The 19,101-nt window shown below is 36.9% G+C and overlaps 1 protein-coding gene across 5 annotated transcripts in view; it reads left to right on the plus strand.

The window, feature by feature from the left end:
- SBF2 (SET binding factor 2) overlaps positions 1-19,101 on the plus strand; it is a 685,940-nt gene that overhangs the window by 288,337 nt on the left and 378,502 nt on the right. The window contains exon 1 of one of the 5 annotated variants that reach the window (XM_058305760.2): positions 17,805-18,039. The exons of the other annotated variants lie outside the window; for them this stretch is intronic. Within the exon in view, the coding sequence (XP_058161743.1) occupies positions 17,926-18,039 (114 nt within the window). The 5' untranslated portion in view covers positions 17,805-17,925. Of the gene's footprint in view, positions 1-17,804; positions 18,040-19,101 lie in introns of those variants that run through there. 5 annotated transcript variants of the gene reach the window in all.

A 19,101-nucleotide genomic window follows, 5' to 3' on the forward strand; every position in this document is an offset into this window, starting at 1 on the left:
TTTATTAATATTTAATGTCCTTCTTTGCCTCTTTTAACAGTTTTGGCTTTCAGTTCTATTTGTCAGATATTACTATAACTACCCAAGCCTTTTCTGGTTACTGCTTTCAAAAAAATATCTTTTTCTAACCTTTGACTTCTTTTTAAAAACAGATCAATTTTATTGATACATGTTAATAAAATATACAATTAACCGAGGGTATACAATGAATGGTATTTGGTATAATCACATAGTTGTGCATTTATCACTTCAGTCATTATTGTAATATTTTCATTATTTCAAATAATAAAAAAAAAAAAAACAGACCGAAAAAAAACAAGAAAATTCTTCACTTCTCAGTCTCTCTATGCTTCCCTGCCATACATAGCTATTTCTGGCTATTCTTATTTATTTATTTATTTATTTATTTATTTATCATTTTATTGAGATGTATGCACTTAACATATGATGTATCCGAAGTGTATAATCAATGACTTTTAGTTCAATCACAATGTTTTGCATTCATCACTATAAAAGATTTTAGAACAATTTCATTACTCCAAAAAGAAAACTCCCACACCCCTAAGCAGTAACCTCTCAATCCCTCTATCCTTCCACTGCCTTACATAACATTAATCTAATTTCATTTTTATAAATTGATTTATATTTGCATTTTATATAAATAGAATCATAAAATATGTAGTACACTGTGTCTGGTTTCTTTCACTTAGCATAATGTTCTTTTTGTCTGAAATTAACATCAGTAGTGTTGGCATATATTAGTTCAATTTCAAAGACATACAGTCTTACATATGCAATTTTACCCATATTCATATTTCACATGCAGTATTATGCTATACATTCCCATGTTACATATTTTTAACTTTCCTTCTAGTATGTACATGACCTTAGACTTCCCCTCTAAATAACTGTCATACCCATATAATAGTACTGCTAATTACAAACATTATGTTGTGCTTTCTGTTCTTTTCTATTCGTTTCCAAAGATGAGCACACATCCTTTTTACCAATTCTGCACAAGTTAACCCTCAGCTTTCCATTCTCTAACCTCATTCTATTTTCTGGTGACCCAAATTCAAGTCAAATTCATAGTAGCACAATCATACAGTATTTGTTCTTTTGTGTCTGGCTTGCTTCATTCAATGTAATGTCTTCCAGGTTCATCTGTGTTATCATATACTGTACAACTTCATTTCTTCTTACAGCTGCATAATATACCATGGTGTGTATACACTACAGTTTGTATATCCATTCATTGATTAATGGACACCTGGGTTGTTTCCATCTTTTGGCAATTATGAATAATGCCACTATAAACATCGAGGTGTAGATGTCTGTTTGTATCACTGCTCTCACTTTTTCTGGGATATATACCCAGGGGTATTGCCAGGTCATGTGGCAAATCTATAATCAACTTCTTTAGTAACTGCTAAACAGTCCTCCACAGTGGCTGTATCATTCTACATTCCCACCAACAGTAAATAACTTCCTATTTCTCCATGTTCTCTCCAGTATTTCTAGTTCTTTGGGTTTTTTGTTTGTTTGTTTGTTTTTAGGTACTGGGTATTGAACCCAGGACCTAGTACATGCAAAGCAGGTATTCATCCACCCACTCTGCTCTGTCTTTTCAGTACTGGCCATTTAATACATGTGAAATGATATCTCATTGTAGTTTTGATTTGCATTTCCCTAATCACTAGTGATGTTGAACATTTTTTCATGTGCTTTTTGACATTTATATTTCTTCTTCGGACAAATGCCTATTCAAGTCTTTTGCCCATTTTTAAATCTGTTTCTTTTTATTGTAGAGTTGTAACATCTTTTTATGTATCATAGACCCTTATCAGATATGTGATTTCTTAATTTTTCCCCCATTGAGATGGCTGCTTTTCACCCTTTTGACAAAGTCCTCTGAAGTGCAAAATCATTTAATTTTTAGGAAGTCCCATTTATATATTTTTTGTTGCTCATGCTTTGGGTGTAAGTTCCAAGAAACTACCCCCTACAACATGATTCCCAGGGATGAGCCTCCCTAGCACTGAGGGATTACTACTAAGCACCAACTTTTTTTTTTTTTTAAATACTTATATTACATAAATGTTACATTAAAAATGTAGGGTATTCCCATAGGCCCCATTCCCTATCCCTCCTATACTTTTCCATATTAACAACATCCTTCATTAATGTGGTAAATTTATTACAACTGATTAACACGTATTGGAGCATTGCCACTAAGTGTGGATTATTGTTTAAACCCTCTCCTGCACAATTTTGTAAGCTGTGACAAGATACATAATGGTTTGTATCTGTCATTGCAATATCATTCAGAACAATTCCAATGTCCTGAAAATACTCCCATATTACCACTATTTTGCCCCTCTCCCTACCCTCAGAATCTCCAGAGGCCACTGCTTCCACATCAATGATAAAAATTCTTCCATTGCTAGGACTACAATAAGTCTTTAGTAGAATAACAGGAAGTCTACTCTAGTCCATCATTCATTCCCCAAACCTGAGGATTCTGGAAAGGTGATGCCCACTCCACCTCTAATTGAGTGGGGACTTAGATCCCATGGGGCAGATGGATGAGACTATATTGCTTGCAGTTGTAGGCTTTCTCTGTTCCTTGGGATGGTTGTTGTCCATCATCATTTCCTTGTCAATTGCCCTCAGTGAATTCAATGAACTAGAGAGTAGGTGTTGCAACTCTGTTGAGATTCAGGGCCCAACTGGCACTTGGAAAGCCCAACAGTTTAAGTCACTTAGACATAAACCTATCAACTCTAGTACTAACTATAGGTTCAAATATAAGAGGCAGAAGAGCCTTTTGTAGGGAAACCACAACTGAGTCCAATGCTGACACAGTGGGGAACATAAATTCCAAAGTAGGGCCCACTGGCAGGGTGCCAAACTCCTGAGCTGTCAGCCCTGACTATATCATCTGGATGTCTCCAGTGCCCTCAGGAGCCCCACTTTTTGAGGCAGTGTTTACTGTGGCAGTCAATGAGATCCTGCTGAGACATGCATAGGCATAACCTGGAATGACCTCCTGACTCACTTTGAAGTCTCTAATCCATATAAATTCATTTGTCTTTACCATTTCCCCCTTTTGGTCAACATGTTTTTCCAGTTGCCTTGCTAGTTGGTGCTTGCTAGTATTCCCTCAGTGCCAGGGAGGCTTATCCCTGGGAGTCATGTCCCACACCCAGGGAAAGGTGATGCATTCATATGCTGACTTGGTTTAGAGAGAGGCCACATTTGAGCAAAAAGGAGGCTGTTAGGAGGTAACTCTTAGGCAACCTATAATACTAGGCTAAGTTTCAGTTTCAAAAGGAAAGTTTCATAAGTTCAGTCATCAATATCAAGGGCCCATCAATCATCCATTCTCCTTCATTAGTCACTACTCCTGCACTTAGGGGATTCTTGCTGTCTCACTAGAGAATGTGGCATAGCTCCCCACTTTGGATAGTCTTTCAGTTATTGTGTGGATCCCACTTACTGTGACAATAATGCCCCACGAATGTTTCAACTCTTTCATACACCTTATAGGTATGCCCCAGGTGAACCTCCTTTCATGCATCCCCTATCACTGACACCCTGCACCAATGAGCTGACCCTACCACAGTTGTAACCCTTCTGTGATCCAAAACTTCTTAAAAAATGAAGCCAACAAAATATTTAATAACCAAACAAAATTAATAAGAAAATGAAATAACAATGATATTTTTAAATCAATATCAAATAAAAAACCAAAAATTAAGATTTTGAAATAATAAAAAATAAGAATTAAATTAAAAATAAATTTTGGCATTATGTCTTTCATCACTGTAAGATCTTTTGTCTTGTATATACAGTGACATTTTATTCCATTACCTCATGCAGTGTCTTATTTTTTTCATTTTATCTTCAAAGAAACTTAAGATTATAGAAAAGTCACTTATAGAACATAGGAAATTCCCATATACCCAACATCCTTTTCCCTTTCCCCTTTTAATAACATTTTACATGTAGGATGGTACATTTGTTACAGTTGATGTACAAATATTGCTACTAACCATGGTCAGTGAACGGCAACCACCAACCTTTACGCCTTGAGAAACGAGACTTATAGTTACTTGCAACAACATTGAGGCCTTGACATACTGGCCTGTTCTCCTCTATTAGGTACTGCCTATGCTCTTGAGAGACTCCCTGCCCCCTTTATTTGAGAACATAGCAGAACTCCCCAGGATGGGAGTCCAACACCTTCCCATTCATTGTGTAGGTCTCTACTCACTGATAGAATGAATTATGACAGGATGAATACTCACATACTCCTTGGAATCCTGCCCCAAGTGTGCCCTGTCCCATATGTCTCCCACATCCAACACTCTAAACCCACTGCCGCCGCTCTTCTTTGATTTCCTGTAACAGTGTGTAGATTTCTGTGTACAAGTCATTTACATCTTTAGTTAAATTTATTCCTAGGTATTTGATTCTTTTAGTTCCTGTTGTAAATGGGATTTTTTTTTCTTGATTTTCTCCTCAGATTGCTCATTATTGGTATAGAGAAATGCTACTGATTTTTGCACATTAATCTTATAACCTGCCACTTTAATGAACTCATTTATAAGCTCTAGAAGCTTTATTGTAGATCTCTCAGGGTTTTCTATGTATAGGATAATGTCATCTGGAAATAGTGAAATTTTTACTTCTTCCTTTCCAATTTGGATACCTTTTATATCTTTTTCATTACGCCCTTTATCATATTGAGGAATTTTCCTTCTATTCCTATGTTTTTATCAAGAAAGAATGCTGGACTTTGTTCAGTTTTTTTGCATCAATTTTGATGGATTAAGTGTTTTTTTTCCCTTCAATTTCTTAATATGGTGTATTACTTTAATTGCTTTTCTTATGTTGAACCACCCTTGCATGCCAGGAATAAATCCCACATGGTTGTGGTATATAAGTGTTTTGATATGCTGTTGGATTCTACTTGCAAGTATTTTGATGAGGATTTTTGCATCTATATTAATTAGAGGGATTAGTCTGTCATTTTCTTTTTTCTTTTTTTTAATATTTATTTATTTATTTTATTTCTCTCCCCTTCCACCCCATCCCAGTTGTCTGTTCTCTGTGTCTATTTGCTGCATGTTCTTCTTTGTCTGCTTCTGTTGTCAGCAGCACAGGAATCTGTGTTTTTGTTGCATCATCTTGTTGTGTCATCTCTCTGTGTGTGGCGCCATTCCTGGGCAGGCTGCACTTTCTTTCGTGCTGGGTGGCTCTCCTTACAGGGTGCTCCCCTACGCGGGGACACCCCTGCGTGGCACCGCACTCCTTGTGCGCATTAGCACTGCACGTGGGCCAGCTCCACAAGGTCAAGGAAGCCTGGGGTTTGAACTGTGGACCTCCCATGTGGTAGGTGGACGTCCTAACCACTGGGCCAAGTCCTCTTCCCTCTATTTTCTTTTCTTGTAGTATTTTTTCTGGCTTTGGTATTATATTACAGTGATGTTGGCTTCATAAAATATATTTGATAATTTTTGCTCCTCTTCAATTCTTTGGAAGAGTTTAAACAGGATTGGTGTTAATTCTTCTCAAAATGCTTGGTAGACTTCAACTGTGAAGCTATCTGGTCCTGGACTTTTCTTTGTTGGGAGATTTTTGATAACTATTTCAATTTATTTAAGTGTGATTGGTTTGTTAAATTATTGTATTTCTTGTAGCATCCTTGTAGGTTGTATGTACCTTTCTAGGAATTCGTTCATTTCATCTAGGTTGTTTAGTTTGTTGGCCTGCAGTTTCTCAAAATATCCTCTTATGATATATCCTTTTATTTCTGTGTGGTCAGCCATAATTCTCCCCCTTGCCTTTCTGATTTTATTTATTTGTGTCTTCTCTTTCTTTGTCTTTGTTAGTCTAAATAGGGGTTTGTCTATTTTATTGAACTTCTCAAACAATCAGCTTTTGCTTTTGTTGATTTTCTGTATTTTCTTGTTCTTGATTTCATTTATTTTTGCTTGAATCTTTATTTCTTTCTTTCTGCTTGCTTGAGAATTATCTTTTGTTCTTTTTCTAATTTCTCCAGTTGTTTATTTAGATCTTTGATTTTAGCTCTTCTTTTTAAATACAGGTGTTTAGGGTTATAAATTTCCCTTTTAGTACTGCCTTTGCTGTATCACATACATTTTGATAAGTTGTATCTTATTTTCATTCATCTCAATATATTTACTACTTTCACTTAAAATTTTTTCTTTGCCCTACAATTTTTAGGAATGTGTTGCTCAGCCTCCACACATTTGTGATTTTATCTCTTTCCCTGTCTGTTATTGATTTCAAGTTTTATTCCTTTATGATCTTAGAAGGTGCTTTTTATTGCACTGCCATTCCTAGTATAATTTTAAACTTTTTGGCAGCTTTAAATGGTTTTATTAAATAGACAAAAAATAGAGGCACAGGGTTATAAAACAAGATATCTGAAATTGTACAGACTTAGAAACTGAAAGAAAAAGGAATGGAAAGAATTGAACAGGGTTTCAGGGAACTGAATGACCACATGAAGCATACAAACTTATGCATCGCTGGTGTCCCAGAAGGAGAAGAGAATATAAAAGGGCAGAAAGAATATTTGAGGAAATAATGGCTGAGTCTTATGAGAGATGTAGATATCCATGCCCAAGAAGTGCAACTTCTCCTGGTAGAATAAGTCCAAATAGACCTACTCTAAATACCTACTATTCAGAATGTCGAATGCCAAAGATAAAAAGAGTATTCTGAATGCAGCAAGTGAAAAGTGATTCATCACATATAGAAGATGCTCAGTAAGTCTGAATGCTGATTTCTCATCAGAAACCATGGAGACAAAAATACTGTTATGATATATTTAAGGTATTTAAAGAGAAAATCTGCCAGCCAAAAGTTCTTTATCCAGCAAAACTGTCCTTCAAAAATGAAGGTGAGTTTAAAATATTCACAAATAAACTATAACTGAGTGAGTTTATTAACAAGAGATCTGCTGTACAAGAAATACTAAAGGGAGCTCTGCAGGTTGAAGGGAAAAGACAGAAGAGGCTAGCTGGAGAGTGTAGAAATGAAAATTATCATTAAGGGTAACTAAAAGGATAAAACAAACAATTATAAGATATGATATATGAAAGCCAAAGGATACAATGGAAGAAATAAGTTCTACTTTTATAGTAATAACGTTCAGCATTAACGGATTGAATTCCCCAGTCAAAATAATCTGCTCACTCTTTTTCATTCTTTTTTCTTTTTGCTACTCAGATGAAATAATTTCACTTATCTTTTTCAAGTTCTGATTCTTCTGCTTTTCTAATTTGCTATTGAGCCATTCTAGTAAAAAAATCTTTTAGCTCCCTCCCCTTGTGGCTTTTTTTGCATGCTGTCTGCATTCTGAGTCCATTCGCTATACGTTCTTCTGTGTCTGTATTTTATGTTTTTATTTCCTCTCCCCCCTTGTGGCTTGCTTGTGTCTGCTCTCTGTATCCATTCACTGCAAGCTCTTCTGTGTTCTCACTTGTCTCCCTTCTTTTTGTTGCATCACCTTGCTGAGTTGGCTCTCTGTGGCATCTGCAGGCTGGGCAGTGCTCCATGGTGCTTGCAGGCTGGGTGGTGCTTCCACAGCATCTGTGAGCCAGGTGGCACTCTGCACTGTGCAGTGCAGGCAAACCTGCCTTCACAAGGAGGCCCTGGGACACAAACCAAGGGCCTCCCATATGGTAGATGGGAGCTCATCTGATTGAGCCATAGCTGCTTCCCTCTAGTAAAATTTTAAAAAAATGTCAGTTGTTTTACTTTGCATGTCTAGAATTTCTGTTTGGTTCCATTAAAAATTTTCTCATCCCTCCTTTTGTTCAAATCTCATTTCCCTGATTCCCATTCATTCTTCTATCTATGTTTTCCTTTACCTTGTTGAACTTATTTAGAAGCATTCATTTTTTTTTAAGATTTATTTTTTATTTATTTCTCTCCCCTTCCCTGCCCTCCCACACCCCCAATTGTCTGCTTTCTGTGTCCATTTGCTGTGTGTTTTTCTATGTCCACTTATGTTCTTGTCAGTGGCACCAGGAATCTGTGTCTCTTTTTGTTGTGTCATCTTGCTGCATCAGCTCTCTGTGTGTATGGCACCACTTCTGGGCAGGCTGTGGTTTTTTCACACTGGGCTGCTCTCCTTATGGGGGCGCACTCTTTGCCCATGGGGCTCCCGTAAGCAGGGGACACCCCTGCGTGGCACGGCACTCCTTACACACATCAGCACTGCGCATGGGCCAGCTTATCACATGGATCAGGAGGGCCTAGGTTTGAACCCTGGACCTCCCATGTGGTAGGCAGATGCTCTATCTGTTGAGCCAAATCCATTTCCCAGTATTAATTTTTAATTCCACTGTCTCGTATTCCTCAGGAATTGTTTCTGTCACTTTATTCTATTCCTTTAAAGGTCTATCTCTTCCTGATTCTTCATATACCTGGGGATTTTTTTGTTGTTGTTGAAATCTGGACATTTGAATATTTTGATGTGTTAACTCTGAAGTCAAAGTCTCCCCTTTCCCTCTTGTTTGCTGAAGTTCTGTTTTTTATTGTTAAAAGCTGTAATTTATATTGGCTATGTGTTGAGGCTCTTCTTAAATACTTAGCTCAGTTTATTCTGAACTTATAGATGAGCCTGAGTTTGGGTCTTCTTAGATCTTTCTTAGCATGCGTCTCTCCCTCAGCTTGTGCAGTTTATTTCAGAAGTTCCCCAGTATGTACAAGTGCTCCTAGATATCCTGGTTTTCCCTCTAAAACTCTCCCTAACTTTTCTTCCCAGGCCCTGGATGCTGTATTTTATGTCTCAACTACAGTTTTCACCCCAGGTACCCGTAGTTTGCTCAATTTTGTGCAACTTCTATGTGCTTTTCTCTATTGCAAGTGAATTCTGGTTAGACAAAACAAATGAGGACCTGAGGACCTTGATTCAATCTTTCAAGGAACAGGTTAGAGTAGACATAAAGACAACACTAAATTTGTGCCTTAGCATGTGCTTATAATCAGATTACAGGTATCTACACTGGGAATGTGGACTGCCATCAGCCACATAGATGCCATGCCAAGCTAGGGAATAGGGGGCCGACAGGACAAATGGAAACACCATGCACCTCTCCTACTGTTTTTAGGTTTTCTTTTTTTATGTTTCAATGTTCTCCTGGTTGCTGTTTATCCTTGACTATTTTCCAGAGTTCTGAGAAAATTAGTTCTAGCAGTTTGTGCTTGTTTTTCATTGTTTCTGTGTAGTGGTGGGTGGGAGGTTCACTTTGACCTTCTTACTCTGCCGTCTAGCTGAAATCACTCCCATTTATATTCTTTTTGGTGCTCAAATTGTCACCTCTTTGATTACTGGGAGCACCTGCGTCCTTTTGACAAGAGTCTTTGTTTTTGACAGATTCTTTAGTCACAGTGAGATAAACAGTTCTTTTTGTGTGTTTTCTAATGCTGATATGGAATCAGTTATTTTTCCAAGGGTTTCTTTTACTGGGAAATAGTTTTCAATATTTTTTTTTACTCTAGAAATGTGTTATTAACATTATTGTAGTGCTTAGTATAGTGGCCAGCATATAGTATGTAATGTTAGCTGTTCTCCTTTTCCTTTATATTCTTATACCATTTAGTCTAGAACAGTGATTCTCAAAGTATAGCTCCTTGACTAACAGCGTCATTGTCACCTGGGAACTTGGCAATGCAAATTCTCATTCCCCAATACAGACTAAAGAATCAGAAACTCTGGTGTCCAGAAATGTTTTGTTTTGTTTTTTAATATATTTTTAAATTTATTTTTCAAAGATACTTAGATTACATAAAATGTTACATGATAAAATATAAGGGATTCTCATATGCCCTACTCCCCACACCTCCCACTTTCCCCCACACTAATAACTTCTTGCATTATTGTGGTACATTCATTGCAATTGATGAACACATTTTGGAGCATTGCCACTAAGCATGGATTATAATTTCCATTGTAGTTTACACTCTCTTCTACTCAAATCTGTAGGTTATGACAGGATGTATAATGGTCTGCTTCTGACATTGCAATTCAGGTTAATTCCAATCCCTGAAAATGCCCCATATTACACCTCTTTTTCCCTCTCCCTGACTTCAGCCTCTTCAGTGACCACTGTCTCTACATCAATGATAAAATTTCTTTCATTGCTAGAATTGCGATAAGTCTATTGAAGAATACCAATAAGTCTTCTCTAGTCCATATTTTGATCCCCAGTCCTGAGAATTCTGAGATGGTGATGCCAACTCCACCTCTAATTGGAGGTTTCAATCCCATATGGCTGATAGATAGGACTCTCTTGCTTGCAGTTGTAGACTATCTCTGTTCCTTGGTGTGGTGGTTGTCCATCCTCACCTTCTTGGTGATTGTTCTGGGTGAGTCCAATGGCCTGGAGAGTAGGTGATGCAATTCTGCTGAGGCTCAGGGCCCAACTGGCACATGGATATCCCAAAGATTCAAGTCTCTTGGATGGATACCTGCCAACTCCAGCACCATCTATAGGTTCAAATAAAAGAGGTGGAAGAGGCAAGTGTAGAGAAGCCATATCTGAGTTCAACTCTGTCACACTCAGGAGCACAAACTCCAAAGAAGGGCCCACTGCTGAGGCACCAGCCTCCAGAGATATCTACCATGACCATAGTACCTGGGTGTTTCCAGGGCCCTCAGGAGCCCCACTATTTGGGGTAGTATCTGCTTTGACAGTCTATGAGATCCTGCTGAGATGTGCATGAGCGTTACCTCTGGGAAGACCTCCCAACTCACTTTGAAGTCTCTTAGCCATATAAACTCTCTTTACCTTTGCCCCTTTTATTCAAGGTCTTTTTCCAGTTGCATCACCAGCTGGTGCTTGGTGGTAATCCCTTGGTGCCAGGGAAGCTCATTCCCAGGAGTCATGTCCCATATACTGGGGAGAAGGTAATGCATTTATATGCTGAGTTTGGCTTAGAGAAGGGCAACATTTGAGTGACATGGAGGCGCTCAGGAGGTAACTCTTAGGCACCATACAACACTAGACTAAATTGCAATTTCAAGAGCAAAGGCTCATAACTATAGTCATTAATATCAAGGGCCCATCAACAGACCATCCTCCTTCACTAGTCATCGCTCCTGTACTTGGGGATTTATTGCTGTTCCATTAGAGAATGTGGCAGAGCTACTCAGGATGGGAATTCAGTATTCTTTCAGTTGTTGCATGAAGCTCTACCCACTGTGGCAATGCTCCATGAACATTTGAACGTATTTATATGCCTTATATGTATGCCCACATGAACTTCCCCCGATATATCCCCCATCACTGATACCCCACATCATTGATCCTCTTCTGCCATAGTTGTAACCCTTCTGTGATCCAAAACTTAAAAAATGAAGCCAAGAATATTGCCAAATTTTATTAATAGGAAAACGAAATGATGATACGTTTAAACATATGAAATACAGTACATAATAATTTAGAAAAATTAAGATAAAATTTTAAAATGGGGTATTAAAATATGAAAAATATTTTAAAAATAAACATTTTTAAGAAGTCCTCTAAATGATTTTTTTTTTAGTTTTTAAAAAAATTTAAAGAAACTTTAGGTTACATAAATGTTACGTAAAAAATATAGGGGATTCCTATATGCCTCACTCCTCCCCCTCCCACCCTTTCCTACATTAGTGTGGTACATTTGTTACAGTTGATGAACGGAACCATTTGTTTAGGGTACAAATTGCTAACTTGTCTGTTGAGAATAGGTTACTGATGTCCTGATGGACTGATTCTTAAGGCAGTTTTGCAGCACCCTGGATTCCAGCAGCCTAATTCATTTTCTAATCTTTTCAAATTTTGCTTTACTTTGTTAAATATTTGAATCATTTAAATAAATTTCAACTAGAATAATCTCTTTATGATATAAATCTTTTATTTATCTAGCTTCTTGGGAAATAGAACCTGCGAACATATACAAACTTCAGTTTCACACATTTTTATTCTTTTTTTTTTTTTTTTAAGATTTATTTTTATTTATTTAATTCCCCCCCTTCCCCCGGTTGTCTGTTTTTCTGTGTCTTTTTGCTGTGTCTTGTTTCTTTATCCGCTTCTGTTGTCATCAGCGGCACGGGAAGTGTGTTCGGCGCCATTCCTGGGCAGGCTGCACTTTCATTCGCGCTGGGTGGCTCTCCTTACGGGCACACTCCTTGCGCATGGGGCTCCCCTACGTGGGGGACACCCCTGCGTGGCATGGCACTCCTTGCGCGCATCAGCACTGCACATGGGCCAGCTCCACACGGGTCAAGGAGGTCTGGGGTTTGAACCGCGGACCTCCCATGTGGTAGATGGATGCCCTAACCACTGGGCCAAAGTCCGTTTCCCCACATTTTTATTCTTAAGTATCTTAGGACATTTTTCCTAGTATGTATTTCATAAGATACTTCGTCCTCTAGATGTTCTATAATTTTAAAAAGTTCACTGATTTAATAAGTTTATAAAACACTGTATATTATATCTCCTTGGAAGGTCACAAACTGTATTTCCCAAAGTATGAGGAATCCTGCAATAAAGAAACCTTTTTTAAACTGACCTAATGTATTGTTTCTAAAATTCCTTGATTAGGAGACCCTTGTGCTAATATTTATTAGCTTCTGCCAAATATACTTTGGAAAATGTGTATATTTTCCCGAAAAATACCATGTTTTGGACTATCATGAAAGTGGAATTTTTTTCTGGCTCAAAATCTGAAATGCATTTGCTCTAATTTTAGAACACTTTAGAGCCCAGGAGCTATTGAAAGGGAAAATCTTCAGGGTATTCTTTTTGCTGGAGGTAAACTCCATTCTGAACTAAAGACTCATGTGTTGATTTGTCTGATGGCATGTTAACTTAAATCGTATATTTCTCATATATTCATTATTTTCCAGACGAATGTAACAATATACTAGGTTTTATAATTTTGATTATTTGTCAGGAAATGAATAAGCCTTTTATGGGTAATTTCAGACCTTATAGAATTTTGCAATTAGTTATATTGCTTATTTCTAATTCTGGAAAATTTTAAGGTTCTTAAATTGTTTAACCAAGTAACTCTAAATCATGGTGGACTGGAATACATTATGTACATTTGCAAAAGGAGATTTGGAACTGAAAATTTCTTATCTGCATCGTTCTTCTTTCCTCATTCTTTTAAAATTCACTGAAGATATTTTGTAGGAATATTTTTTAATAGAATATATTTTTTATTAGAGAAGTTGTGAGCTTACAAAACAATCATGCATAACATGCAGAATTCCCATACATCAGTACCTTGCATTGTTGTGGAACGTTTGTTACAGGTCATCAAAGCACATCATCAAAATATTACTACTAGCTATGACCATAACTTACATTTGGTATACTTTTCCATACACCCTCCTATTATTAACACAATATATTAGTATTATATGTTTGTTATAGTTTATGAGAGAACACTCTCATATTTGTACTGTTAACTACAGTCCATTATCCACCACATGGTTCACGGTGTTATAAAATCCCGTGCCTTGTACAGTCCATCCAAAGTGTACACTCGGTTGCTCTTGGTTTCATCAGTTATATAGTTGTCATGTCAGCAAGTTTATGGATATTTTCCTTAGTCCAAAAGAAAAGGTTCCATATCCTTCTATTACTGACCCTTAGCATTGATATAATACCTTCTTTGAAACTGATGCAAAAATATTACAATATTGCTGATAACTATCATCATAAGGTACAATTAATTGTAGTTTTCAATGCATCACCATAGTCTTTTTTTTAAGATTTATTTATTTATTTCTCTACCCCCCCCTCCCCCCCAGTTGTCTGCTCTCTGTGTCCATTGGCTGTGTGTTCTTCTGTGACCGATTCTATCCTTATCAGCAGCACCGGGAATCTGTGTTTCTTTTTGTTGCATCATCTTGTTGTGTCAGCTCTCCATGTGTGCGGTACCATTCTTGGGCAGTCTGCACTTTCTTTTGTGCTGGGCGGCTCTCCTTATGGGGTGCACTCCTTGCGTGTGGGGCTCCCCTACGGCGGGGACACCCCTGTGTGGCAAGGCACTCCCTGCGTCCATCAGCACTGCATGGGCCAGCTCCACACGGGTCATGGAGGCCCGGGGTTTGAACCGCGGACCTCCCATGTGGTAGGCAGACGCCCTGTCCATTGGGCCAAGCCCACTTCCCACATCACCATATTCTTACCAATTTGTAGTAGTGATGTACATTTGTTCTAGAAAGATTTTTAGTTTGAAAATGGTATTACTGAAAGTAAACCTAGCATGGGAGATATACTGGAAGCAAACCTCTTTTGGGGTATGGAAAGGACAGGACTTAGCTATTGATTTGATGTCGGAATCAAGAATCAGGAATGCAGCAATGATGGAACTGAAGTGTTCAATTTGAGTAAATGGTAGTATGAACTTCCTAATGCTTGAATGCTCTATGTATCATTCCATAAAATCAGTAATCTAATAATTTTTGGTATTCATGTTTCAGGATATCTTGGGGAATAATAGCACTTTGGGGCAGACTGACTTGGTGGGAACTACTTTAACCCATATTATTGAAGGAACAGTGATTGTTCTGATATTATTCTAGGAAATGTGAGCTGTACAGAAATTGGAAATCCCGCTAGCAGATATAGTCCACAGTATTAATAGATATCTACAAATGAGCATGTTGTGGCATGTGATACTGATGTGTGTAAGAGATAAAGCATACTTGCAATACAATATCAGATAATTTAGTAAACTGTATAATGAAAATTTATATCTTCAATGGTTCCTATTAAAAACAAGGAATAATCTTACCAGGTTAAAAGAAAATTTGAAAATATTGTTCTGTGAGATAAAATATGTGAATATTTTTTATACTTTAAAATATTAAACTTAAAAGCATTATTACAGTGTCAAGTGGAACATATGGGAATCCCTTATATTTTTTAATATAACATTTTGAGTAATCTAATATCTTTTTAAAAAATTAAAAATATTTTTAAAAAAAAGAAATAGAATTTTACCAGAAATCCTCCATGGTCCCTTATAGGGCCCTTCTCAAAGAAAACCACCAGCCTGACTTATATTATCACTTGGTTTGCCACTTTTTTTTTTTTTTTTGAGATTTATTTATTTAATTTATTTCTCTCCCCTTCTCCCCACCCCCTGCCCCGGTTGTCTGTTCTCTGTGTCTATTTGCTGCATCTTCTTCTTTGTCCATTTCTATTGTTGTCAGTGGCATGGGAATCTGTGTTTCTTTTTGTTGTGTCATCTTGTGTCAGCTCTCTGTGTGGGCGGCGCCATTCTTAGGCAGGCTGCACTTTCTTTCGTGCTGGGCACAATCCTTGCGCGTGGGGCTCCCGTACGCAGGGGACACCCCTGCATGGCATGGCACTCCTTGCGCGCATCAGCACTGGGCATGGGTCAGTTCCACACGGGTCAAGGAGGCCCGGGCCTTGAACTGCAGACCTCCCATGTGGTAAGTGGGCACCCTAACTGCTGGGCCAAGTCTGTTTCCCAGTTTTGCCACTTTTTAAACTTTATATCAATGGAATTATACAATGTATACTCTTTTGTGATGGACTTCTTTTGTTTAATATTATATATTGAGATTAAAAGCTTTGATAATGGATGGTAGCAATTGTGGCCCAACATTGTGAATGTATACCTGAATTGTGTATCTGAAAATAGATAAAATGGGAAATTTTAGTTTTTATATTTGGTACCAGAATGAAGTTTAAAAAAATATCCATACAACAGAAACAGTGAGCCCTAATGTACACTATGGATTATGGTTAATAGTATGATTATAATAATATTGTTTTATCAATTGTAACAAAGGTATCATACTAATGCAAAAGGTTAATAATAGAGAAAACTCTGTGTGTAAAAGGAAACTCTGTACATTCTGTACATTTTGCATGGTTTTTCTGTAAACCTACCACTGCTCTAATAAAAAAAATCTAAGTTGTTTCAAAAAAAAAAAGCATTATTACAACATTTCTTACATTTATAGGCTATGAATTTCCTGCTTATTTTTAAGTTAATCACACATCTTTCACATAAATGAAAATCCATTATTGTAAAACACACACACAAGCCAAATAAGCCATTATCATTATGTAATTATCACATAAAAGATATTCTAGCAGCTATATATTATATTATATTATATAGAGAAAAGGAACAATATTAACCTTTAAATGAACTATCTGTTCAGCAAATCTATATTACCTCACTGTATGCAACTTTAAAAAAAATCATAGCAATACACTTTGCTTTGAAAAAAGGTACATGAATTTTTCTCTAGTCTTGGGACATGGCATTCTTGTAGAACTATTGGAATTAATAATTACAAAATCTTGTGGTTTATAGCATATATACAGAGATCGACATCTGTAAGAAAAATATTGTAAATAAAAATGGAATTCCTTTTACTTGATACTGATTTACATTATATTGGACATCTTTTCCTCCCTATTAATAACTATTTCATTTAGTGAATGTTTAAATAACAGCTTTGTAAATTGACCACTGCAACGTATTTTGTATTTTGGTCAAAGTAGGTTAATAGTCATTTATTTGAAGTGGTAATCTATTTAGTCAAGTTGATTTCTAATTGTCCTCTAGGGCATTTGTCACAATCACATAAAAATGTAGATAGCTTTATCTCTTCCAAGAATTTCAGTCATTCTTTTGTCATTTAAAATTTTTTAGTAATCCATGAAGAATATGATTCATTAAGTGTCGAAATCTTTGGTAAATTCATATTCATCACATTTTTATTATTTCTGAAGATTCCGGAAACCAACCAGACTAATTTTAGCTTTTGCTTTGTAACAAATAAAAATCAGGAACTTATGGACCTTATTACACATATAAAAAGTAAACAGATAGTTCCCTTTGGATATGTACATTCCACAGATATAAAATACTTGGTTTGTTTCAGTATACTAGAAACTATACAGGGCCTAAAGTTTATAGAAAATACAGTTCTTGTATTTCCACGAGTACAGGAAAAATACTTTCTCTGGTAAATACCCAGAAAACCACTCTAAGAAAATTTACTTGTGCAGGTATGTATTGAGCAAACATTAAATGATCAACCATGTACCCAGCTCTTGTTTCAGGAGCTAGGAAATCACCAATGAACAAAACAGACAGGAATCCTGTCCTTCCTGGAGTATATTCTAGCCGGGATGATAGGCAAATCAAAAGCCAAGATAAGTAAAATAGTTAACATATTGGATGATGCCATGGAGAAAAAACAAAGCAGGGAAAGGGATAGGGAGTATTAGGATGTTATAGTTTCAAATAAGGTGGCCAGCAAAGGCTGAGAGAGCAGAAAACACTTGAATAAAGACCTTATGGAGGTGAGAAAATTAGCTATTTGGATATCTGTGGAAACAGTATTCCAGGCAAAGGAACAGCAAACATAGACCCTTAGATGGGGCAGGCCTAGCATGTTAAAGGAGCGAAGTATAGCTAAAGAGGAATAAAGCAGATGAAGGGAGACTCAACAATAATCCATAAATATCTCACAGAAATAAAGTATTTGGTAAAAAATTAGAATAAAGTTGACAGGATTTGTTGACAGTTTGCATATAGGTTATAAAAAGAGAGAGGAATCAGGATTTTTGGTTTGTCAAGTGGAAGAATGGAATTGCCATGAATTGGGGTAGGGAATACTGCAGGTAGTGTTACCTGATTTCATTTGGGTTCTTTGATTACGCTGCAGAAATGAATTTCAAGAGCACGTCGGGTGAGTTAGGCCAGTAATTTATTCAGGTAGGGAGGGAAGAGAAATGGAAGAAAATAACAGATCAGGGGGCCCAGGTAGAGAGGAAGGGGTTTAAAGTGATAAAGAGGGCTGCTTTATAGACTGCAATTCCCCATTATAGATTTTAAATGCCCAAGTTTTACTTGCGTGGCCACATGGCAGAGGAAAAATGGCGACAGCAGTATGCAGAGGGCAGGAATGGGTCCAGAGGCAAGAGAATGCACAAGGGAGAGAGAACTCAGGTTGGTGCCTGCTTTTTGAACTACTGATTATCCCACTCCTTTGCTAATGGCAGGGGAGGAGTGCCAGCTGTTTACCCTTTTGATGGCTTATTTCTCTCTTCAGTCTCCCAGGAGGGCCCAGTGATAAAGTCCTTAGGAATATCTGGGGCTTCTACTGGCTTCCAGAGGAAGTCTTCTTCTGAGGGGCAGAATCTTGGGGGAGAGTCTTCCAGCAGCCATCTTGGAGTTATTGATGTCCACGTGGGCTCTCTGCAAGGTTCCAGATCCATCTATTGATTCCCTAATTTACTAGCCTGCTTCAGTAGTATGTAGTTTAGGGGGGAAAAATTAGAACTATATTTTGGACATATTTAAACTACCTGTTAGTCATCTAAGTGGAGATATCAAGTAGGTAGCTAGATATTCAAATGTAACACTTTGGGGAGAGGAAAAATGGATATAAACAAGTATGATATTCTCTGAGAAGTAGGAGAAAGAGAAAAATCAGGAAAGGAAAGGCTTTGAGGAAGAAGATAAATTTTAAGCTGGATCTTTAATTAATAGAACGGAAAGATAAAAGGGCTTCCAAATGAGGATAAAGTCCAGGAATATTAGAATGTCATCTGGAAAGAATCTGAATGCTTTGTTAACTTGCTTTTTAAAAAAATTCTTTAAGACTTTTACAGTGTGTCATAGTATGGGAACAGTAGGTGCACAGGAACATTTGTTGACTTGTCAACAGGAATATTTGTTGACTGAGAATATTTTCCAAAGCTTATTTTATTAACTAGTATCTAATATTTGAAACTGAACTTTGTGTAAAAAATGTTTTCTCAAAATATCAAAACTGTTGCTTATGAGCAAAAGAAATTTAGAGTTGATTGTACTTTACTTCCTAGAGCATTAAGCATTCTATAAGCAGCAGAATCCTAAATGATTTTCAGTATTGTTTAAAAGATTGGAGCAAGCATAAAAATAAAAATGAGAATTAGTTCCTTATTTATAAAACAGATTTTTCTTGCAGTGAAAATTGCTTTCCACTTGTGAGGGTCATTTTAAATTATTTGGATTACTATTTAAAAT

Source organism: Dasypus novemcinctus, chromosome 10 (genome assembly GCF_030445035.2).
Source record: "Dasypus novemcinctus isolate mDasNov1 chromosome 10, mDasNov1.1.hap2, whole genome shotgun sequence".
Lineage (NCBI taxonomy): Eukaryota > Metazoa > Chordata > Mammalia > Cingulata > Dasypodidae > Dasypus > Dasypus novemcinctus.